Here is a 26,696-nt window from a genome sequence, read left to right as displayed (position 1 = left end):
CATGTATGGGAAGTCTATTCCAGAGCATGGGCAGTCTCTGGGTTATGAATTTGTCTCTCCAGCATGCTCTGTTGAGTGTAGTAATGAGGTTGAGGTCTCTGCAGCGTGTGGTGTGGGGGGATTGGGATTTCTTTAGATGTAGTATTTCTAACAGAGCTGGGTCAGACATGGCTTTGTAAGTCAAGCAGAGATCGCCTCTTAGTAGACGATATGAGACAGAAAATAGCTGGAGATTTTTGAGTCTGTCCATGTAGGACATGTGTTTAAGGCCTAGGATCCTCTTCATGAGGTACTTTTGTGGCCTTTCCAGCTTTTGCAGGTGTCTAGGGAGGTACCTGCCAAATGAAGCATTATACTCGATGATTGGTCTAATGAGAGAAGAATAGAGAGAGATGATGACCTCTTTCTTCTTGGATGCAAGACCCCTGGTAATGAGATGTGCCACATAGAAGGACTTTCTGACCACAGTGGCAATGTGGTGGTCAAAGAAGAGGCTGCTGTCAACCTGTATCCTCAGATTTCTTATAACACCTTCAGTGTTCAGTGGGCTCCCATCGATGTGGTAATTAGTGAGAACTGAGTTTTTCCGCAAAGGGGATGACAACACATTTTTTAGCATTAAGCATAAAGCTATGGTTTGACACCAATCATTGGTCTCAGTGAAGCCTTTCTGTAGGATGTCTGCATCACTTGGGGAGTTAATAATGGCTTGCAGTCATCTGCAAACTTGGTCAGCCAGAGTCCCTCTGTGTTGGCCTGGACTTCTGAGAAATACATGCCAAACAAGAGAGGACAAAGGACCAATCCCTGTGGATCTCCACTAGTGACTGGTTGGCAGTCTGACTTGGAGTTCGCTACTTTTAGGCTGTGGGTTCTATCTGTGAGCCAATTTGCAATCCACCTAATGATATAGGGGTTGATGCCTAGTTTGGTGTTTATCAATAATTCCTGAGAGAGAGAGATGGTATCAAAAGCCTTAACCAGATCGAGGTAGGCTGTATGAACTGCCTTACCCTCATTCACAGCTCTGCTGACTGACTCAAAGAAGTCAACAAGTTTGAGCAGGCATGATCTACCTTTCACAAATTCAAACTGCATGGGATCTAGAGTTTGGAGATTCCCTATATCCTTGTTAATTAGGTCATGATGATGTGCTCCATAGCCTTACATATCAGACTCGTCAGGATAATGGGTCGATAATTCCCAGGGTCTGTAGTCACTCCCTCTTTATGGAGAGGGATGACTGTAGCAGTGCGCCATTCGGTAGTGACAAAGCCTGAGGTGAGGTTGTGAGTGAATAGGGCACACAGATGTGGTGCCAGTTCACTTTGTAATTCATGTAGAACACAACCAGGGATATTGTCGGGTCCCAAGGAAGCTGTATTCTTGGCCTTGGACAATGCAGCTTTAACTTGTGCTGCAGTAATGCTGGGTGCCTGGCATTCTATATAATATTTTCAGTTGAATTATCACTTATATTGTGATTTAAGAAGCTACATTTCCTCTGTGCAATAAATTGCACATATGTTATATAAACTTCTAGTTTATGGTGCCATTTCTTTCCAGTCTGAATAGTTATATGGTATGAAACATTACCAATTAATTCTACTGTTCCTGGCAATGCCTTCCTATCCTTTATACCCTGAGTCAGCACTGAACTGACTGCAGCAAATATGGTAGCCAATTTTTCTGTTCTACTTTTGGTTATAAGTAGAAGTAGGACAGTGCATCCTTCAAGAGTCTGGGGCAATGATTCGTTGCTAAAAGTTTTAGAAAGTTTTCACAAAAGCTAAATGTTTAAAACACTGTTTCATTTAATATATGGAAATAACTAATATACTAACAATATATTAAAATAGTTTCTTGCTATTACTTAACAAGGTATCCTGGCTTGACTAGCCATGTAGAATATTCCGTATGGTGGATGATCACAAATGCCAAAACTGGGAGTTTTAACTTTTTATCAAATGTATCATTTTATATTCCAATTTTCAAAATTAATGATACACTGAAATGATGTATAATGTTTAAGATCAGATTATATCTGCCCTATTTTCTTAATATGAAAGATATTTGCCATGGGATACATAGTGAACCACAATGTCAGATAAACTTCTCCATCCTAACTGCAGAATGTCAAATATAAATCAGGGAAATAGATTATTATTTATGAAGAAAATCCATCAGGATACTAATCCTAACCAATTCAGATGCATTTAGTTATTGCCATCTGTTTGCCTTGTTTATATGCTTCCGATATTTGGTATTCATACAAGTTTAGTGCACGAAAGCATGTCAAATACTTAACTATTATCACCTGCTATATTTAGGCATCAGTTTAAATGGCTGGTGTCAACAGTATCACAGTTTTTTTATTGGGATTCACTGTATACCCATTGATTTGAGACAGGTGTATGGTGATTAATTGACCTCAGAAATGGAAGCAGCCAAAAGCAAGTCCTTTGCATTAAGCTTCTTTAATGACAATAGAGTTCATCATATGAGAATTTAAAACTGATTCCAGTACTAGCCTCCTGGACTGTATTTTTGTTGAAGTGGTTTGGCCATTTATATATAAGTAACATTAGCAGAATAGCACTGATGTCAGGTTAAGAAGCCACAGTCCAAAAAAGAGAACAAACCTCTCCCTCAGAGTTGATCGACCACAAAAAACCAACGAAAATGCAGTAAAAGAAGTAGATCAACACCACGAACGATGTACCAGAGCTTTATTTCATATAAAATCCACAGGAATCTTCCAATGCACGCTTCTTCAGATATGTATAAAACATTGTCGCAGCACCTTCTTTATATACCAAAAAGGCTTAATTACTTAATGACTTAATTGCTGCAATTATTTAATAAACTTGCATACTTTGTTTAAAGCTATCCTACACAATATCGCTATGCAGCACTCCTTCAACGAAAAAACATTGTATTCGTTATACTAACACTGTATGAGATAGCGTTCAACAAACTATTGTCTCCATGCAACTGTAAATTCATATAAAAAACTGTAAATATACTACAAAATCATATTTTAAGTATATCTGGTTATTCAAATTGCACTAACTATGCACCGGGTGCTGACCAGAGTATTCACTGATGTATAATATAATGAAATAAACTGAATGTGGGACTTCTATGAACGACCATGTAAAAACATTATATTAAATATTATAAATGTATATGTATGTATATGTGTTATGGGCTTATAAATGAAAATCTAATGAGATGAATGTTAAACGACTAATTAAAACAATTCCTATATAAAAAAGTTAAAAACAGCAATGATATATAAATATGCGTCTATATTCAGAAGAAGTCAGTTGGAAAATCATACTTAATAAATTAATAGATATTTACAGCCCACTGTGCCAGACACCTTAAACTAGTGTTTTCACAGCATGGGCACCGGAACCATAGAGCGAAGGGGGAGGGGAGCCCCCCCCACCACTTTTGCAGATCATCTCATTTAAAAAAAAAAAAAGCCACGGCTCAAAAGACAGATGCAGCTGAATGATTCAGCTGCATCTATTCTAGCATGTCTTTTTTTTTTCAATTTCCTGACCCAAATCACTACTGGCAGCCGAAAAGACAAACAGGTGGTAAACTATAGGCGACGGAACCACAGGGCGAGGGGGAGGAGGACTCATGTGCATGTCGCACACTAATTTAAACACAAAAGTGCACGGAAAGCACTTCTTGCTGATAAGGCTCCCAAGTGTTTGCTCAGTGGATAACTGCTTATTTCTAAGGCTCCAGTTCTGGATTAAGTCAGTGATATTTCATTCTGTTATGCTTATTTATTTTATTTTTATGTTATTTTACATTTGTTGACCAGGCTAGTCTGGCTGGATACATGTCCATTTTCAGCAGAGGCCCGAGGAGAAAAGCTCCACTATATACTAGTAACTTACAATAAACAAAAAATATGAAAAACATATAAGCAAAAAAAGGAACATTTTCATGTAGTATAGTAACAATGCAGAGGCAGTTTAACAAGAACTAAACAGTAGTGAGGAATCATAATCCCATAACAATTGCAATAGTAGGACTGCTAAAAAATGAGGAAGAGAGAAAAATAGTAACAGATAAAGAGTCTATAAGTATTTACACTAATAACAAATTAGGATAAAACATGTAGTGCCGGGGCACTAGTTTTAGGATAGAGATTTGCACAGAAGTGATCAGCCTATAGGCTAAATAAAAGGAGAGATGAACAGGTTGCAGTGATATATCAAGTATAGGAGAATAGATAGTATAGGAAAATTAATAAGCAGGTGGGTTGCTAGGTACACTACACTAGAGTGATAGAAGTAGTGATAGTGACACGGACTGTAGAGAGGGATTGTTTGCTGAGCTCAGTCAGGATTAGAGCAGGGACATAGCCAGAGGGATTGAAAATAGTTTCTTAGTTTTTTTTTGAAAAGGTGAGATGAGCCTAAAGTGGTCAGTTCTATTGGAAGTTTATTCCAGTATGAGCCGACAGCATTAGCAAATAAGGAGTCACCTGCTTTATTATGAGATTTGAGAGTAGCTACTAGAAGTTTGCTGGCTGAGCGAAGGGAAGTAAGATTTTTGTATCGGGCAATGAGGTTATTAAGTATGGGTGTATTAGAGGGGTAATGGAGAATTTTATAAATGATGACTAATTGATGTAGGAGAATTAGATTTTGAAGTTCAAGCCAGTTAAGGTTTTTGAGATTAAGACAATGGTGAGTACGGAATGGGAACCTGTAGCAAACCTGGCAATACTATGGTAGGCTGTGGCAAGTTTCTGAAGGTTAGCTTTTGAAATGTTGATAAATGAGGGAGAGGCATACAATAGTGTAGAGATGAGATGAGTTTGGGCAAGAGACACTCTGGTGGTTGCAGTAAGAAAGGGCTTAAGTCTATAGAGGGCACCTATCTTTTATTAACAGCCTTGATGGTTAGATCAATGTGACAGTCAAAGTTTAGTTGATTGTCTATCGTAACGCCTAGTAGTTTAGTGGAACAATCAGGTTTAATAATAGTGCCATTGCCAGACACAATGGAAAAGGAGATAGGGGCAGATTTAAGAGTTGGGGTGAAAAGTAATAATTTGTTTTTTTTGGGATTAAGGAGGAGACAGATTTGTTGGAACCATTTTTCTGCTGCTGAAAAGACATTTTGGGTGGAAGAGTGAAGTTCTTCTGGAGATAAAGCAGAACAGATGAGAGTAGAATCATCAGCATTTATATAAAAAAGGGCTGTCACTCCAAAGTGATAGCCGTTTAGTGCTAGTTCTATTTATTTTATGCAGTAGCTCCAAAGTGATATTTCTTGTGTGTAGCTCCAAAGTGATATTTCGTGTGTGCATTTGGGCTCAAACCCTTTACCTTAGGTACTGGATCCTGCATTTTCTACCCCTACCACCACATGTGATTCAGGGAGTTTGGCTCATACTTTTGGTCTGTTCCTCTTAATATTTGTGGCTTTCTGGCAAATCATAATGAAAGCTCCAAAGTGATATTTCTTGTGTGTAGCTCCAAAGTGATATTTCGTGTGTGCATTTGGGCTCAAACCCTTTACCTTAGGTACTGGATCCTGCATTTTCTACCCCTACCACCACATGTGATTCAGGGAGTTTGGCTCATACTTTTGGTCTGTTCCTCTTAATATTTGTGGCTTTCTGGCAAATCATAATGAAAGCCCTTTAAGTGTCAGTCTTACCATATTTTTATTTGGAAACACACAGTAACACACAGCACTATTTCAACAGCTTTCTAAGATTATACAAGCAATATTTAAAATGTGTCCCTGGTTTTAGTCCCCCCCCCACATAACTTTTGGCTTTTTCCAGATTTCTTCTGCTGTGAAATTGAGAGATTTAGTTATATCCAGTATATGGTGCAGTGGTAGTGTTGTTGCTGCCCAGCAAGGGGTTATGTGGTTTGATTCTTGGCTGGGGTGCCTTCTGTATATCTTCCCTGTATTTGGGTGGGTTCTCTGGTTTTATCCCATGTTACAAAGACATGCATTTCCCTCTGCTGAAAATTGGCTTTCTTCCAAGTCTGACTTTCCTGGGGACAAAAAGGGTAAATAAATAAAAATTTTTATAAGGAGCTGAGAGCTTTTGGGGTAAGAGAAGTTTAGCGCTGTGTAGTCCAAGACCGGTTGCATTGTTAGCACAACAGGTAGTAGCTTGCTTTTGATGCAGAAGGCTGTCGGTTCTACTCCCACAGTATGCAGATAGATCACTGATACTGTACTATGTTGTATTTTAAAGGGAGTGGATGCTACAGTCTTGTGAATGTCCTCCTTTGGAGGAGTTACCTAGTAAGTATGAACCTGTTATCAGTTTGCCATCCATTCCCTGTTGCAATATTATTAGCTTATCATTTGTTAATATAACATAGGCAATTTATTCTTCAAGGGCAGCAGCCAATTTATTTTTAGATGAAACCATGAAATATAGAGTTGTTTCCTAGCAGCAACCTCTTCATTAGTTAGAGATCCCTTAAATGTGGAATTATTTAGATGACTTACTTCTGCAGACATTTGTCATATTTACTGATATTGGTGGATTATGAGAAGTCTGAATGGCCTTTTATGGTTGAAATTTTCTAAAATGGGTAGTTTTGTTTTGTCATTATTGGTTCATACATTTTGTTTCATTGCTTACTGGAAGACTGTTCAAAACTACAGATTTAAAACACATTCTAACAACTGGTGCTGTATTATGCAAGGAATATAATTTAATACAATCAGGAAGGTGACTCAAGGAATGCATACATGTATGCATGGTCCTAAAAATGTGTTTGAAAACAGCCCAGAGGAAGGTGTGAAAGGCTCAAAATCATGGGCAAATTTTAAGCTTTACTCTTGTTACCAAAACAATGGATGAAGGTAAAACAGTTCACACCACATTACCCTGACCTGGCCAAGCCTTTTGACACAATCCCCTACTCGGTTGTAATACAAAAGATGAATAATGTAGGAGCAAACACTTGCATCACTAGCTGGATTGCCAGCTTGCTCACAGGATGCAGGAGATCAAAACAGGGGAAGAGACCAGTCACCAATGGAGTCCCCCAGGGTTTGGTGCTGAGACTTTTTCTATTTAGCATATACATCTCAAAAGTAAAAGGAAATACCAAAGGGCTTTGGCCAGCTAAGTTTGAGATGACTGCAAGCTAGGAGAAGTTATTGAATCCTCAAATGACTTAACCATCATGCAGGAAGGTTTATCCCAAATAATAACGGGTGTCAAAATCATGACAATGCCCTCTGCAAACTGATCCAATTGTTTGGCATTTGAGAACTTGTGTGTACAGTGACCCAACATTTGACCAACATGTGCCCAGAGTCATAAGAAAGCGTTTCTTTATTGCACAGCTTATAAACAAATTGATTGTGACTAGATCTAGAGATGTTGTTGTCCCCCTTTACAAAGCTCTCATTATGTCAATCATTTTGTATAATGCCCACTTTGGCATGTATCTGTCCAGCCCCATGCAACAATTGGAATACCTTCAGAGATACCTTACTAAAAGGATACAAGTCCTAAACAATAGGTCTTGCATGGCCCACCTCAAAGATTTATTACTATACTCAGTATCCTACAGAGTGCTTAGAGGTGACATGTCTGGCATACAAAGCATCCTCCGACATAATACAGATGGACCTACTGAACATCAGCAAGTCAAATGGCATCAGAAATACTCAGTCCAGGTATCTAAACTGAATGTTGTAGAGAGATAGATATATATCACAGAGGCTACCACTGTTCCGGAACAGACTATCCATAAAAATAAAGCAAATCTCATCCATCCATATTCAAATGCAACTTGGATCTAAGGATGGGTAATAGAAAATGTACTACAGGATTTCCCCTCATGCCACTAATGGATAGAGGCAGTTCCTAAATGCTGCATCCCTTACATGGCCCCCTCAAATTATCTATGGTATGATCAGAGTTGTTTTCACTAGGGCTAATATACAATTATCAGCCATGGGGATAGCTAAGACCAATCAGAAAATGTTACTTCAAGCACCAAAAGGGAATTGGCTAAGCTTAAAATGTCCCCAAGTGAGTCTATGTTGTGGTAGCAAATAGTTAAAAAAAATTACCCTTTTTAGTTCACTAAGTGCCCCTGTCACCACCACCCCCCCAGTCTTTAACAGCTTCCGGTGCCTATGTTTCACAGAGGTCCTGTTTATCCCTTCTTTGCTACCTACTAAAAGTTACTTGTAATATTACACCATGTGAAATTCGATTAATGCTCATCATGGTGCTGCCAGGGATAAAACCAAACTGATGCGAGCAGACCAGTTTTCTGAAATGTTGTAAGAGATCATTATTCATAAGTTTTTAATGATTTAATAAATATATAAACATATCAGAGGGTAATAATTCTCCGTATAAGATGGGTCCTTTTCCGGTTTTTCAATGAAAACAGTTCTACTAATTTAAAATAAAGACTCATTTCATCTGTGGTATTGTCTAGTTTAGGGATAAACTGTAAAATATAGGAACTAAGTAAATGTGGGACTTTTTTTTTTTTTTTTGCAAAACACCACAGGAACTGCATCAGGACCAGCTGCCTTTCTCTTTGGTAAGGATGAAACAACTTCTCCTAGCATCTGAATGTTATTTAGTCCCTAATCTAATACTTCACCAAATATGAATGCAGTTTCAGTACATTTGTCAGACACAATCTTTCAGCTATAGAACCATGCTGACAGAAGTCCTGATCTGATCTGTCTCGCTTGGAGATTTTGATCATGCTAACACTTTCGTAGATGTTTCCTAAAATGTTTGGTGGACTGATGGGCCTGTAGTTACCCACAGTTATTGCTTTACTGCACCTAAGGACCAGGACTACATACTTTTAGCACATAACCAACAACTAAACTTTGTTGGAACAAGTGTACCAGATGAAAAAATAAACAACTTCTCTCCTATTTTACTTAAGAAAATGACATTTATATCGCCTTGTCCTGCTGCTGTGTCTGCCTAAGACAAAGGAAACATCTCCAGCTTTGATGATTGGGAATTCTATAACTGATGCAGCTATAGCAGTTGTTAAGATTTCCATGTCCCATTTGCAATGATCAAAGAAGGAAAGAACTTCAAAATAGTCTGGGCATATCATGTTATCTAGGATCTCATTACTATCATCTTGTAGTCACTAGTGTAATTTTGGAGTATTATCTCGATTGTCTAAAGAAGCCATTTTAATTCAATACACAGTTCTTCATGCTGATAGCTGCACCTTGAAGTTCTTAAACAACTTCTTAGTGCCAACAAACACCTTTGGGAAAATTTTGCAGATAAATGGCTGCAGAAGTTTGATCTCTTTTTAGTTGTATCAGGTATAGCTGAGAAAACTAAAACAATACAGGTTTGTCAATACAAAATACTGTAACGTAGTGCTATTAAAATCTACAGTCAGAAGGTAAACAGGCCTAGACTTGATAGTGTATATGATGCAGCATGGTTTAATCAATAGTATGACAGCAAGAAAATATCAATTTCACCAGAGATAGCAAGTTATGATCATAACAAACGTCTGTGGGAAGTCATGCTTTCACAAAAGTGATTAGATCTCCCATGTCCGCATGCCAGTGTGGGAAATACTATAAGGTAGAGTATAGAAAAATAATAGTCATTCTTGACAATTGGGAATGAAGGGCAGGTTTGGCCAGCACCATTACTGCCTTAAATTGTCAAAAATGTTGTAATGTTTTGGACTCCATAGTAAGAAGAATTAAATAGAATTGTGATGTTTTCATCTGATAAGTTTTGGATTTGTTATGCTGAGTTAATACATGCCTTTTCATTTGTTTGCCAGTTTTCTGCTGGTTGCAATTATGTTATTATAATTTAGTTTAATTTTAAGGTACTTCACACTTATTTTTATTTTTGCTTTTCACCTGGGTTGTCTAGAGGTAGTTGGGTTTCTCAGTTTCTTGTTATTTTTTTGACAGTATAGCATGGTCATCATTTCCTGCCCGATCTCCTCATGTACCTGTACATAAGGGAAGTTAAGTATATCACTTTAATAAATTGGGACTAGCTCCAATTAACCTTGAACTATTTTTAAGCACCAGACAATATCTTTGGCTTCTTCTTTGTATCACTGCTAACTACTTAACTGGCACTGAAATGCAAATACACAGAAGAGTCAACTGGATGCATATGAACAATTCACTAGCATGGCAATCAACTATCATAGCAGGAAGCCTATGTGACAAAATGCATGCAGTTTGCATTGCGGGCATTTGCTATTTAAAGAGATTCTTACTATTCATACATCTATATCTTGCAATATGCTTGTATGCAAGGTATGCCTAGGCCATGTGTGAAAAAGATCATTTATGACTTGCATATGTTACCATGGTATTTATTTGTTTGCCTTTGTTGATTAGAAATGTCTGACTGGGATAGGGTGGCATAATGGTTAAGGTGTTTACCTTACAAACATAAGGTGCAGGGTTTGATTCTCACATGGGGTAACTGGCTAGGCTGAAAATGGCCTGCAAGGGCAGTTAGCCTAGTACTAACCTATGAGTCTAAATGTCCTTTTTTATGGGAGGGGAGAAAATCTCCACCTTTACATTCATAAGTTACAAGTGTTCACAATACACAGACATTTTTCTTATATTATAGATAGTATTGCGACTTGCTTTACTATAGAGTGCAAGTAAAACATAGCATTTTTATAAATAGCTAACTACTGTGTCCAGAAATAAAAAAGTAATGCAAATGGAAAAACAGTCAGTTACATTTGCAAAGTTTTGTAGTTACAAAGTGGAGGTAAAAATGAGACAGAAAAATAAACTAGCTGTAGAGAGGAGAGGAAATCATTTTTACAGTAGAAGAGAAAAGTGAAATTGTACTAAGCTCATCAGCATGCTGGGTTCCATATGTGATGAGTTAGGAAGGGGGCATCCCTCTCAACCTCGAAACATAAACAATCTGTACAAAGGCCCATGAAAAGTAGACACAACTGGCCAAAAACTGGGACGCTGATTAACATAAAGTTTGCATACACAATCATGTAGCCTTGCCCACACCAATGGAATTGTGGGATACCAACATAAAGATTGAAGTCACTAAATAATAATAAATAATGGCAGACATTTGAATTTCAGACTTCATATCCTTCAGAAAATACATAATAATGCAAAACCTATTATTTTAGCAACTATCTGTTTACAGGAGCAATATTTAAAATCTGTCCCTATTTTTGGTCCTTTGCCCCACCATTATTTTTGGCTTTGTCTAGATTTCTTGATCTGAGATACTGAAAAGAAAGAATACAATAATAAATAATTTTGGTAAGCCTCTATGTATTGTTAAAACTACTAGTCAGTTCCTTACTTATAGCTAAACCAGACTGCTAATGTGAGCACCAGAAATCTGTTACACAAAACAAAAATATAGCCAGAAGGACTACATATAACTTACCATCTCGTCTAATGTGTGCAGGCAGTATAGCCTTTACAGCTCCAACTTTCATTTTGTGGTCTCCAGTGTAAAAGATTGCCAGGACAGGTATTAAAAGACATAACAGCCCCATCTGGTCAGTTTGATGTGCAGTGTCAAATCTTTTGTAAACAGCTATGACTGTCCACTCGCCACTTACACATGTTCAGTTCCTTTAGGTATTAGTTATCCTCAGGACTGTCTGCGGATTTTGGAGGCAGGTTTAGGACTTTATGGCTGGGCAGCTCCTCCGATCTGTAACTGTTTTCTTCAGTCTTTGGTCTTAAATCCAAGCACACAACTATCTTACATGATGCAAAAAGTGCTGAAAACAAACCCAGTTGTGACAGGTTGAATAAAATTCTTACAATGCTAGTAACAAGAGGTCAGGACAAACCTTGGTGCATCTCTCTCTCTCTCTCTCTCTCTCTCTCTCCTTCCAAATTAAGAATTCCCAGGGTGACTTCTCATTTTTCCAGTAATGGGAAAGTGCACTCAAGCATTTTTATGAAATGCAGGCACGACAGCCTTAAACAGGGGGAAGTAAGGCGAAACCAAACCCTAGCTCTTGTGTTTGGATGTGTTTACTGTGTGAATCCACTGCAAATTGTAATGTGCCAGTTACTGTAGAAATACAGACAACTTTTTTGTAAAGCATCAGCACCGATTGATTTACCTCTGTGCAAAAGGAAGTGTATGCGGATGAGGGTGGAGGGATTGCTTGCTGCAGATTTAAGTACAGGGAAGAAAATAAACCTGTGTGAAATTTCTAAAATGCATGCATGTGAAGTTATTGCCTCATGCAATTCACTGCTCACATACCGAATAGCCTCTTTGGGGTAGATCCGAAAGGACAGACTAGTAGTACCATGTGTTTCGTGTCAGGTTTATGGGGCTGATATTTGCAGCAATTTTTAGTAGCAGTCCACATGGCTAGATATGTTTTTTACTGTACAAATGTCACAGGGCATGCTTGTTGGTTATTAAGTTGTCTAGCGTCAGGGAGTAAGCGCCCTTAGGTTTATTTCTGGGTTCATTTCAGCAGCAGACAATATGATACCATGGCATACTTTTCAAGAGAAGAAAGCCATTAAGATCCTTAATGCTAGCAAGGGAACTAGGAACTGTTTTCGGGGTATCAGGTGAAGGCTTTATAGTTCTAATTTTTCACACATGTGAAACTACCATGTATTAGGCATGGGAGTGCTGCAAAAAGGACTACATGCAAGTACTTAGATGCAGAATGCTAGGTCTTACTGCATTTGAATCTGTTTAACACACATAACCCAAGAACACACTTCCTACTGTGGGATTCCCTGCTGACATGAGATTACAACAATTGCATTTTACTTCTGAAGTCAAATTTAAATAACGTGTAGTTGATTGCACTGATTGCAAATTAAAAAAGCACACAGTTGACTATAGGGACTGCAGCACAACTTGACTGTGTCAAATTTAAAATTCTTTTGTTACCATTTTTAGGGATTTTTTTCTGACTGCAAGTCAGAGTAAGATAGTACTGATTACTGAGTTTTCTGCTATGTAGGTCAAGGATTATGTCTGGTTTATTAAACTAATATTAAAAAATTAATCTGATGATGGGTGGCACAAAGGACGTCTGGAATATCAAACTTCTCAAATAAAATACATTGGATATTCATGGCAAATGCATTCCACAGCTCTAGCCAGCACAAACCATTCTCTTTTAAAGGCAGTCAGGGGTCAGGCATGGTCTTACAATGCTAACATCATCACGCACACCCCTGCATATTGATAACATTGTGGGATACACTGGTGATGCGTGATGACATCAACATTATCAAAACAATGGAAATAAAGAAAAAAAACTGTGATTTGAAGGGGCCACTCAGAAATTTGTGGTACTCCATTATTTTAGCCTCAAAACCAGGAAATTCAGTGGAATTCGGTACAGTTGAGACGTATGGGAGGGGGAGGTATGGTTTTGTCAGAAGTACAGTTGCTTAATAAGTTACTTTGGTAAGTATTAACCAGGTAAAGAGAAAGAGCAGAGCCAGGAGTGCTGTAGGTGTTATTTTAGTAGGTTTAAAAAAAAAAAAAAGAAAAGTATATATATATATATATATATATATATATATGTGTGCGTGTGTATGTATATATATATATATATATATATATATATATATATATATATATATATATATATATATATATATATATATAGGTTTCCTATCAATAACCTGCCACACAGGTGGTTGTCTATCAATGCCCAAAACCATTCCGCAAAAGGCGAAATGCTGAATATCAGTATACCCTTAACAAATACCAGAGCCTGAAACTCGCAACCGCTCTGGACACAGGAACAAGCATTACCATAAGTCCAGAAAGGGGGCAAGGTTGGACAGTCAGTAATGTCAACATTCAACAGTCTGAAGTTCGGGATGTGTGTCAAGTTACTGATAAGAAGCCTTTTATATATAATATATATAGCTGGATAGAGATAGAGCTAAATATATATATATATATATATATATATATATATATATATCTAAGATTGACATTTAGAACGACGAGACCACAAGACCGACAGAGCAGATAACTGACAACTTGTAATCCCGACAGCAAAAACACCGACATGGGAAATGTGAGTGCTACTCGATAAGTATACGATAGTGAGGGACTTAGGGTTAGGGTGCGGGTAATGTAAATGTGCGATAGTGAGGGATTTAGGGTTACGGTGCGGGTAAGGTAAGTGTGCGATAGTGAGGGACTTGAGGGTTAGGGGCGGATTAAGTGAGTTAGGGTTAGGGTGTGGGTAAGGTAAGTGTGCGATAGTGACGGACCTTAGGCTTAGGGTTTAGGTTAAGATTAGTGCATATATAGTTGTATGTAAGGTGTAGTGTAGGTTTTTAGGTTGTTAGTGTGCTTGTGTTGTGTGTGTGTTGTGTGGAACAGCGAAGTTTTTATTTTGTTAAGTGTCGGGATTGTGGTTTGTCGGGCATGTGAACTTTCGTGTTTTTGCGGTTTCGTTCTTGCGGTCTCGCCATTCTAAATGTCGATCTTGTGAAGTGTCGAGCTTGTAAGTTAGATCCATATATATATGTGTATATATATATATATATATATATATATATATATATATATATATATATATATATATATATATTATATTATATATATAAATAAATGGATACATAGACAGATATACAGACAGATGATTTATATACTCTGGATAATGCATAGCGGTTATAAATGGGCATTGCATGTAGAACTTACCCAGCATTATTCCTTAGGCTTCAAATCACATAATTTAATGAAAGTGAAATAATTGTAAAAGTTCAATAATATCATCTACTAGGCATATATCTGGGTTAATTTAATAAATAATCTCAAAAAATGTTAATTCACAAAGAAGGTTCTGTATGTGTATTACTCAAATTCTTTCTATTAGATGTAATCTGTATAAAAGCAAAGAGATCCATTTAAGTTTAGATAGGATAATGTTGCCCATTAACAACAGAGTGAAAATATTATGATAAGTAACCTACCTAATGATCTTAAGTGGGGGATCAATTTTAGAAAAGAATAAACACTAAAAAACAAACAACAGTAAGACGTATGGCTATCATAAAAGGAGTACTTTAATCAATGCCATAATACAGGTAGATAGACAAGCCTGCAATACACTCCATCAGAACCTGAGGGATTGGGGTTATAGAGATGAAGAGATGGCCTCCATTTTTACACAGGTTGATGTGTTGAGGGACGGATGAGCTAGACCATATTTCTCGGACATCCGAGAAATTGGGGGCATGATATGAACGAAGCTCCATTAAGTAAGGAGTGTAAAAGTGTAGTGAAGGTTCCAATGTTATATACCAGTGATGCTAATAGAATCAAGCAGATGTTTCAGAAGCATCGGTCACTTTTGCTTACAGATGAGACAATCGGTAGAGTAGTGGGTGATACCACAAGTTTTGGTTATAGGAATTGTAAGTTCCTAAAGAGGATTCTTTGCTATCCAGGCAGAGAGACCTGGGGCCAGAGTGGTGATTTTGCCACATTTCCATGTGGTTCATGTAAGTACTGCCAGCACATAGTGACTGACGATATATTCATCCAACCTGATACAGGCAAAGATTTTAGATTTAGAGTTAGAGCCACATTGCCACGAGGCACTTAGTGTACCTAGCGCAGTGTGGTTGTTGCCAATGGTTTTATGTTGGCAAGATGAAATGTACCCTCAGGGAGCATGTGAGGGAACACCTGTATAGTATACGCACTGGGAACACTGCGAGTGTGTTAGCAAGGTATGCTGTAGGGAATAGTGGTCAGCAGGATTTTAAGTTTACGGCCATAGAAACTATAGTGGTGAGCATTAGACTTGTGGATATTGAGAATAGGACTGAGGAGGCAGAGCTTCAATGGATCTTGAAGATGAGGGCAGATAGGGGGTCAGGACTCAATGGGATGGTTTCTATTAAATCTATTTTGAACAAGAGAGGTCTACCTAAATGATGCAAGATGCCCAGTATGACAGATTGGTTTGTATGCATATGCCTTTGCTGGTTACATATTTGTATTTTATTATTTTGGAATATAATGGGCAAGAAGTTACTGAATTGGACATTACTTATAGTATGAATCTTAGAAAGTTAACTGATTTTATTTTAAGGTACAAAACTTTGGACATTGATAATAGTTACTTGAAGGAGTGTATTACTAGCGGTATTGTACCTAAGGGACTTAGGATTTATAAATTCCCTAACAATGTGTTAGAGGGCTCCCCCTTCCATGATGAATTATTGCAAATATTTGATTGAAGTGGGCATAACATCATGAGGGCCATTATTAAGGAAAATGAAAGGGAGATACAAAAATTGCAGGAGCACATTGGGAAACTCAGTCATACTGTTACTACTTACTTAATGTTCACTATAGAAGAGGAGAAAAATAAATATTATTTAATTAAAAAATAAGTGGAAGATAAATGTGGTATGATATACAAAAAAAAGTGTGGTAAAATTGATAGGGATCTGTTGGAATATCAACAAAAAAGGGCTTACCCCAAACCCAAAAGAGATTTTTACCAGTGTTGCCCCTTTCTGGGGGATAAAGATTGAGGTAGGGGATATGAACAACAGGCATCCACTACACAACATTTTTGGGGGACAGAAAATGATGAGTTTGAGAACAGGCAATATACAGTACAACATGTGGAAGTATTTGACCCTTTAGATTTTCTGGAATTGAGGAGATCAGAAAGATCAGAAAGAGAGACAAAAAACTCCAGTCCAGTATTATCAGAGGGGGCCCCCAAACGGGAAGAGGTATTAATGGTGGTTGAGCCCAGTGGAGGGCATCCAGGTGGGGCAAGCATTGTAGTGGAAGGACCACGACACACCTTGAAGGACTTTAGTATCTATAACTATAGTGGTGTGGATGTTTCCATTGAACATTTTGAATTATTCTCCAAGGGTTTTAAGTTCATTCCTAGTAGCAAAAGCCGGACTGTTGATGTCCTTATTGACCTAAAATGTTTTTGAGAAAAAATAATCTTCAGATTTTATTCCATGGACAAAATGGTGGGAATTGTACACAGGATGTTAAAAAGGCTAATACCATCAATCCACCTATGCACCCCCAACTGAGGAATTTTGAGGTACAGGAGAAAGAGAGATTAGGGAAAGTATTAACTCCCACCAAAGATTTAAATACAATCTTAGTAAAGAGGAACATACCTTGATTAAGACCTTAAGGGAGAATCAATATGTTAGAATTATGCAGCCCGATTAGGGGGGAGGGTTGGTTTTAATGGATAGCATCCTATACACCAGCAAAATGTTGGATATGTTGAATGATTCCTCTAGGTACATTAGGGTATCTAGGAAAGAAATTAATCTAGCATATCACAAGATTGATTTTGTCTTAAAGGACATGTTGGAGGATGAACTTATCAACCAGGACACCTTTAGATATTTAAATATGGAGAGGCCAAAAATTCCTTCGATTTTTGGGATACCCAAGGTACATAAAAACCTTGTTGATCCCCCCTTAAGTCTGATTGTGGTGGCCAATGGGTCCAAAACATACCCCTTGGCCAAATACTTGGATCTCAAGTTAAAGAACATCTGGACCACAGCAGGGGAATTTTGAAGGATTCTTGGGATTTTTTAAGAAGTGTCAAGAAGGAGTTGTACTCTGATTCCCTTATTTTTGTTACCTTCGATATTCAAGATTTATTTAATGTTATTCCCCACAAAATAGGCATGGAATGGTTCCAAGAGGCTCTTAACCAGTATGGAAAACAGGATCAAAATGATTTCCTAGTTTATACAGAATTAATGGATTTAATTTTAGGGCATAATTTTCTGTTTTTTGAGGGAGAGTTTTTTAAGCAGATTCAGGGGGTTGTGATGGGGGCATGTTGTGCCCCCACCTATGCTAATAGCATACTTATGGTATGGGAGGAGAAATTTGTTTTTCCCTTCTGAGTATGCTAGATATTGGAACTACTATAAATGCTACCTTGATGATATTTGTATATTTTGGGTAGGAACAGAGATGAAACTTATGGAATTTATTCAGTATCTCAATCAACCCACTGAATTCTTAAGATTCACACATCACAGTTCTCATAATGAGATGAACTTTTTAGATATTACTCTGGAAAAAGCAGTAGATCAACAGGAATTTGAATCGGTGGTATATGGGAAGGACACGTTTTCCAATTCTTATTTATACTTCACCAACTGACATCCATTTAAGCAGAAAAGGAGCATTCTTAAGGGTCAATTTATTCATAGTTCTAGAATGACATCAAAGGATTCGGATTATGAGCTGGAAAGTACCAAATTGAAAGATATGTTTATTGCCAGAAAGTATCCTATAGACCTAGTCGAGGAAGTCATGACTGAGGTAAAACTAGGAAGAACTGGTAGATTTGGTCCTATTTTGGGTAGGGGTGAGGACGATATTTCAAATATTAATCTCCCCCCAAAACAAAAATGTGAACAATAGAGGGGAACAGCCACAGAGAGGGAATTTTGTTATGTATTATAGTGTTGACACTCCCAATATTAGGAATATCATAACCAAACACTGGGATAAATTTAGTTGTTATTCAGAATTGGAGATACTATTTAGCACCCCATTATGGTTCACCTACAAAAAGGGAAGAAATTTGAAGGACCTTTTGGAAAGGGACGAGAAACCCTCTAACCAAAGAAGATTAGGCACCTACAGATGTGGTGCCTGTGCACAATATTCATACCTAGAAAATCAGGCAAGAGTGTACATCATGGAGAGGGATAGAGTAATTAGGGCCAATAGTTTTTCTAATTGTAGTAGTGAAGGGGTGATATACCTTGCTACATGTAAACATTGTAGAGCATTTTATGTTGGAAAGACCACCCGCAGATTAAAAAGAAGGATTTATGAACATCTTGATGCCATAAGGACTAAGGACAATAACAACGGTCTATTCAAACATTCCCTAGTATGCAGTCATGCAAGGTGGAGTTTCGTTGTTTTAGAGAAGGTTGAACAGGACCCCAGGGGATGGCCCTGGGAGACCAAAATTGAGGTTAGGGAACTTTTTTGGTAACTAATTTTGGAGGCAAATAAACCCCCCTGGGTTAAACGCACATTTATCCATTGCCCCTATTCTTAGAATGAAGGCTGCAAAATTATAGCCTGTAGTACAGGTCTTCTACCATTGGGTGGTAGTGTTTGACTGCATATAGGCTGTTTTGAATTGTTTTATCTCAGGCAACTAGTGTGATTTCAGATTTATTTGTTTAATTTTATTTTCTTTGTTATGTATTTATATATACATATTTTATTTCAACTATTCACTCATGCATATTTCATTCAGTCCTTTGGACAGGATTTTAAAAGTTCATGTTTGTAGTTTTAACGTGTGGGATTTGAACATGTATATATTTGAAATAGTGGGGCTGGACTCAGGTTTTTAACTGGTTATATTATTGTATGCTTTTGTTTAAATGTGCATCATTCAATTATATAATTATTCTATTAAAAACATGGATGGGGGTATATAACAGGAAGTTACAGTTGATTACTTTGTTACATCTGATGATGCCCATTCTGGAGGAAAACGCTACATATTGTGGTGCGTTTATGTGAATAAAAGGTTGTTCATTCCATGTTTGCAGTGGATATAGGTTTTACCGAACCTCCTGACATTGGTGCCTGTTTTGGTGTTATTTATATTTGTATTTTATTTTTGGTAAATGTTTCTATATTGTTATTGATATACCGTATATATATATATATATATATATATATATATATATATATATATGTTAGGCTCTGTGTTTTTAGTTATCGTGCATACTGTTTTAAGTCTTTGTGCCTGATTGCGATGATGTTATCGCCCTATACGCACGGAACATGGGGGGTTTTGATGATGCAGTCAAGTGGGTTATCTGTTTTTATTGGCTGTTTTTATATTTTTTTTACTGCATTTAATGAGTGTTTTTGTTTATGCTGGGTATATGGTCTGAGGAAGCCACTGTTATGTGATGAAAGCACTTACCTACTTGTATTATGGCATTGATTAAAGTACTAATTTTATGATAGCCGTGTGTCTTACTGTTGTTTGCCTTTTAGTGTTCATACTTGCGTTTTGGTTTAACAACAGTTCGTTTGCTCATGGTGTGATTTTTATTGTTTATTTGAATTTTAGAAACGAGGTGGAATAAATAAATGTGGGCTACTTTATGCACATATCAGTGATTATAGGAAGAAGGGTGCATGGGAATCCTTCGCAAAAGAGCAAAAATGGATGATACTGTAGTTGAGGGCCTCACCAGATGCGTAGTAGCAAGCCATGCCCAAAACCCTCCCCGTGATATGTCATTCATGATTATGCATTCCCTCCCAATAATGTACAACCGAAGAAAAAAAAAAGTGCACTTGACGTTGTAATAGGATAGTAAATATAACAGTAAACTGAAAGTAAATGGCGTGAACCGACATTTAAAAAAAAAAAAAAACAACACTTTCTCGACCTTGGGGTATTTGGCTGCCAACTGCTAAAATTATGGATTTGATACAACGTGTAATAGCTTCTTATTTAAACTAAAGTGTTTCTGTTGTCACAGTGCTTTTAATAGTCAAACAGTCACCAAAATCTCATATTGACACTTTGAACGGTTATGTGCTGTCAGTATAGCACGCAATCGTAACGGAAGTGTAACCGTTTCTTCTTTCTTTCACTCAGTTGTGGGGTTAAGTCTTTAAGTATTACAGGGTGTTGCAGCATGACTGAACTTTGATATGCACATATTGTGTATAACGGCAAGTTTTAATCGACCTAAAATGCAAAAAAAAAAGATATATATAGAATCTATTGCCAGTTTGTCGAAAACCTCAAGTAATATGCAGACCGGGTTGTCACTCAATTTGTGACACGCCCACTTCTGCGCAAAAGGAACTGGTGAGGCCCTCAACTACAATATCACCCAAAAATGTATGGCTAGTAATGGAGGTGTTGATGGAAATAAATGATGACTGAGGACTTGAAGTAGAAGTCTACAATGCATACAATAAACTGAGAACATTTGCATAGGTTATTTATTTTTTGCAATAGATAAAATAAATAAATAAATAAGTAGATACATACATACATACATACATATAAAATGTAATAGTCTCTCTTTCTCCAGTTATCATAAAGGATTTGATTTAATCTCTAGGGCAAGGCCATATAATGTCATGTGATATTTCACTGTTCCTTCATTCATTTGTTCATTCGTTCATTCATTACCCAATACGTAAGCCAGAGACTATCTTGACAACCAGTGGATGCAAGACAAAGAATTAAATCCTGAATAGGCTGCCAGTTTATGATGGAATGATTACACATACACACACACACACACACACACACACACACACACACACACACACACACACACACACGCACACACGCACACACGCACACACGCACACACGCACACACACACATACTCTGTGACCTTGAGCCTTGAGTAAGTCAATTAACCAAACAGTCCTTTGGGACAATTTGGAATTTAGGATAGGCTACTCAACGGTCTCCAGGATTGCAAGTCTGTTAATTACTTTGAATTGAAAAATCATTTATGATGACTCATCAGTCAGTGGTTTTGGTTTATTTTTTAACTCTTTTTAATACACTTTTGATATAAGTAGGACTGGGCATTAAAAAAAATAATTTATAACTGTTTATAGTTTTTACGAGTGTATTTTAAGTACAGTCATGTTATTTGCATTATAATGCACATTGCTCCATCATATTGCCTGCTAAATAACATCTAACACATTATTTTGTATTGACATAAACATTTCAACCATTTTGTTGCTGACTTTGGATCCTCTCTAAATTCTGTTCATCTGGAATTTACAAATATGCCCATGCTGTCTGTTATCCTTTACGCACCATGTAATTGCAATCTCTTTTGTTCCTATTCATTCTTCTGTTGCTAGAATACAGTGCTTGTACTCTTCACTGATTTAGTAATGTTCCCTTGAGTCAATGGGATTTACAACTCCCCGTTCTTGATGAAGAATATTTTGTTTAACTTGCAGAACTTTTATGATCTGTCTGGCGTCTTCTTCCTTGTTCCATCAGTGTGTGTAGCAAGAAAAAATGCTACAGACAATGTCATGCAGTGATTTGCTTGGGTACATTTTGTCTCAAAATTACATGTGATGGATGCGTCACAAAATATTAATAGCATTTCAGTTTGTTCCAGCATCTCATTAATAATAAACCATCAAAATGATACATGCAAACACATGTTGTGAATGGCTCCAGAAGGAAACTATAGTGCTCTGATGTTTTCTTTCTCATGCGGATTCAGATTAGGTGACTTTCTTCTTACTTGCAAGAACATCTTCATTTTATACAGACAGCCAAAAGAAGAAAAAAGTGGCGCTGGTAAACTGTTTATACATACTACTGGTGTCACCACAAATGATTTTGATTCAAGACTAGCTTGTAGTAGAATCTTTGTCTTAAAGGAGCAAAATGCTATACTTGTGCACAGTTTATGAATTTCTGAAAAGAGGATGTTTTGACCTACAATTTACTGAATTTGTGTATTATTTACATTGTAACAGATGCCAGTCAGTGAGATCTTTTAATTAATATGACCACGGCTAAATAATTGCATACAAACTAATCTATGCAGTTGCCTAGTCTAAATGCCACAGTGTGTGAAATATACTTTTTGCTTTTACTTTCCCCAGCTGGCCTCATCAGTCCGTGGAATCTGCCTTTGTACTTACTGACGTGGAAGATAGCTCCAGCTATTGCAGTGGGCAACACAGTTGTGGCCAAGCCTAGTGAAATGACTTCAGTCACTGCCTGGATGATGTGTAGGCTTTTGAGTGAAGCAGGTAACTATACAGAAGTTATTTCCAATTCCAGGGTCAGTTATCCTGAATGGACTGGGAGTTAACTATTTATGTTGTAAGGTAGCTTCTTTCATATTACTCAGCTGTATTTTATGTATTTGTCTGGAAAATATAGCACAGGATGCACGTGTATTAAACATACTGATGTTCCTAGATGTGCATGCTGTTAGGCTGTGTGTGTGTGTGTGTGTGTGTGTGTGTGTGTGTGTGTGTGTGTGTGTGTGTGTGTGTGTTTGTATACACATTTCTTTGTGCACATATGTGCATGTGTGCTTACATTTTGCACATACACACGTGTGTGTGTCTATCTATATATATATATATATATATATATATATATATATATATATATATATGTATATATACATGGGTCTACTTCAAATACCACTTCAAAAAAGGTCCCTGCACATAGGTGAATGCACGGCTCCAAAAGGCAAAAAAGCAAAATTCAAGAAAATAATGAGCCAGCAACCATATGCTGTAACAAAAATAAAAATATATTTATTAGTTTACATAAAGAAGAACAAAAAAGAACAGGCCGGTTTTGGCTAGTATATTTTCATAGCCTTCATCAGTGTTAAAGACAGAAGCATTAATTTGTTCCTTTTATACAATAATATAAATTGATTACATACTGTGATTGGTTACCTCATAAATATTCATGTAGTCTGGGTGGGAAAAGTCTACCCAGTTTAATGATCCATTTTTTTCTCCTTAATATCCAAAGTAGAGTGCCATCCCGCTTTGTTTGATCTGTTACCCAAAATCCTGTCAATAATCATGAAGTTGGATGAAGCTGTGGGGTGTTTGATAGTATGCGTATACAAAGCATTACTGATTCTCTTATGTTTAATATCACTTAGATGCTCAGAAATCTGCAATCTATGTGGCCTAGATGTCTGTCCTACATAAAATGCAGAGCAATTGCATGAGGCCAGATAAACTAACCAGTCACTGCTACAATTAGCAAAGAAGTAAATATCAAAAACCACACCACAATTCCTGCTTGAAAATTGTTTGGACTTGGTGACCTTATTGCAGTGGCTACAATCAATCTATCCTCTGTGAGTGTTGTTTGGGTACTATCTGTAGAGGTGGACCTATTCAGCAGCTTGTAATGGCTCAAATATGAACCCAGGTTCTTGCCTTTACGAAAAGAAAAATGACATGTATCCCCAAGAAATTGTGATAGGGTGTTGTCAGCCAATAGTATATTCCTGTGTCTCCGTACACTATCCATCAATGTATTGGTGTTCCTGCCATATGTAGTTGTAAAACGTATGACATTACCAGTCCCCTGATGCTTGTCCTTGTATTTGATATTAAGGGTGGCAGCATAATTACTGTCTCCTAAGACATAACCCATCTTATAGCCCCTTCCACAAAACCCGTTAACAAGATCCTTTCGAAAGATCTCAAAGAAGGAATCCTGTGAGTATATATGCCTCATCCTGATGAACTGTGATTTAGGGATATTTCTAGTAATATGGGGGATGAAAGCTGGATGCGTGGAGTAGGGAATTATACTGTGGGTATTTGCTGAAAACTTCAGTATGTAGTCTATGTGTGATAATTCACCATAAACTGAAGACCCCATTTGTTGTCGTTCAAGTACCCCACGAATTCCATTAGATAGTCCACATCTGACCTCCACACCATCCAGCAATCATCCAGATACCTCCTCCATATGTCCATTTTGTCCAAATAGATGTTATGCGTCACATCATAAATGATGTGTTCCTCAACATATGCCATAAAGAGGCCTGCATAAATGGGGGCAAAAGATGTTAGCACATGTTCCGTTAAACAAATCAGGAAGGTGTTGAAACCAGGTTCATACAAATTGTATTTGTATAACCAATACTCAATCGCATCAAGGCCTGCCCAATGTGGAATGTTTGTGTAAAGTGCACATACATCTAATGTGCAAAGGAGCCAACCCTCCTTAAGTTGCATTCCAGAAACAATGTCCAAAAACTCCTTAGTATCCTGAATCCTCGATCTAACCCATTTCAACAAAGGCTGGAGGTGCATCATAAGGAATTGGGATAAAGGCTCAGTAAGTGAACCATTCCCAGAAACAATGGGTCTGCTAGGTAGATTGAGGGGATCTTTGTGAATTTTGGGAAGAAAGTATATGTATTGGCTGCTAGGGTCCGATACTGTGAGATGGTGCTTAGTTTTATCAGTAATGATACCCTCCTGCAATGCTGACCCTAAAAACTCATCTATTTGTTTTTTTAAACATAAATGTGGGGTCCAAAAGCATTTTGGTATAATATCTACTGTCTGTCAGCTGTTTCTGTGCTTCAGCATCATATTGCTGCCAATTCGTAACTACCACAGCCCCTCCCTTGTCGGCAGAAAGAATCACCAATTCCTTGTTATCCATTAGCTCACATAGGCTGTCCATATCAGTCTTTGAGAGGTTATTTGCCTTAACATTAGTTCCCCTGAAGTTGAAATTTAGATCTTTTGAGCACACAGGATTGAAAGAGATGGACATTATGGTGCATCGGTGGTACAAAACTAGATTTATGATATGTAAATGTTTTATCAGAGTCAAAATTGGAAACATTATCAGGAAAATGCAACTTAAGATTCAGTAATCTACAGAATGCCATAACATATTGTGCTAACATATCCTCTGAGATAAAAAAACAGGGATAAAACTAAAACCTTTATTGAGCAAAGATACCTGTGTTTCAGTCAAAACCACATTTGAAATGTTTAGCACATTGGTCTTGTTACATTCAATCATTTTTTCGTAAGGAGTTCCAATAACTCCTCCATGCTGTTTATTTTTGTTGTGCTTCCGCCCTACTCTTTTGTAAGGCCTAAAGGGGTAACAGTGTTGTTTCTTTTGGGGGTGGGTGAGTCTGGGGTCTGCTGCATGTCTAGGTTTGTGCCTGATGAGAGTCTGCTCCGGATGAATCCGTATACATCCCTCGTTTTTTAAGTATAGATCTGGGGCATTTATGTTTAATAGTTTGACTAGTCTTACTGGTGCCCCCCTCAAATCTCACAGGTCTATTGTAACTAAATGGATTCCCCTTGTCATAATCCAGTTGGTCACATTGGAATTTATGGACCTTTTTATCCCGTAATTGTTCAAGGCCCAAAAGGTCTGTACTAAGTTTAAGACATGTAGTATAGAAGGGCTGACCCTCATAGACCTTAGTCTCCTCACATAAGTTAGTAATATTGACAATCTCCTTTTTACACGTTTGTGATATCTGGCTAGTGCTTCTACAAACCCCATGGATGTTTGCTGTTGTATACTTGACTATTCCTTAGCTAATTCAGCATCTAAGTCACTAACCAGAGGCTGTATCTTAACTCTTAGACCTCTTGGGGATATACCCTTGGCCATATAGGCTTTGAAAAGTTTGCAATGCCAGACATTAAATCTTAGGGATCTCATGTTTTTTATTCAGTTGCTGAAATAAAGCTACGCAATTATTCTCTGGGGTAAAGGTCAGAGTTTTATTCTCGACATTATTATCATTGCCAAGTCCAAATATACCCAAATCCTCCCTGTCAGAGGATGTTGTTGTTGTTTGTCTTTTGGCTTTTTCCCGGTAAGGGGTCACCACAGCGGAACTCTGGTCTGCTAATGATTGGCAGTAGATTTTTACGAAATGCCGAGGTGCCAGCTCGACGCCCAACCTTCAATGAAGGCACACCCAGTTACGCATGCATGTCTTTCGAATGCTGCCCAGCCACGGGGAGGACATGCAGACTCCACACAGAAGGCACTCCCAAGCCAAGCCGAGAATCGAACGGGAGAACCTCTTGCTCTGAGGTAACAATACTACCGCCGTACCACCGCGGC

At 37.6% G+C, this 26,696-nt stretch overlaps 1 protein-coding gene across 1 annotated transcript in view; it reads left to right on the top strand.

Annotated features, from left to right (window-relative positions):
- Nucleotides 1-26,696, top strand: part of ALDH8A1 (aldehyde dehydrogenase 8 family member A1) — a 660,663-nt gene that overhangs the window by 438,434 nt on the left and 195,533 nt on the right. Inside the window, exon 4 of the mRNA XM_044076268.1 lies at nt 22,694-22,843. Coding sequence (XP_043932203.1) covers nt 22,694-22,843 — 150 coding nt within the window. The remainder of the gene's footprint in view (nt 1-22,693; nt 22,844-26,696) is intronic.

The sequence above is a fragment of the Protopterus annectens genome, chromosome 1.part1 (assembly GCF_019279795.1).
Source record: "Protopterus annectens isolate FY-2018-M chromosome 1.part1, PAN1.0, whole genome shotgun sequence".
Taxonomy (NCBI): domain Eukaryota; kingdom Metazoa; phylum Chordata; order Ceratodontiformes; family Protopteridae; genus Protopterus; species Protopterus annectens.
This window is presented reverse-complemented; position numbering and strand designations above follow the sequence as displayed.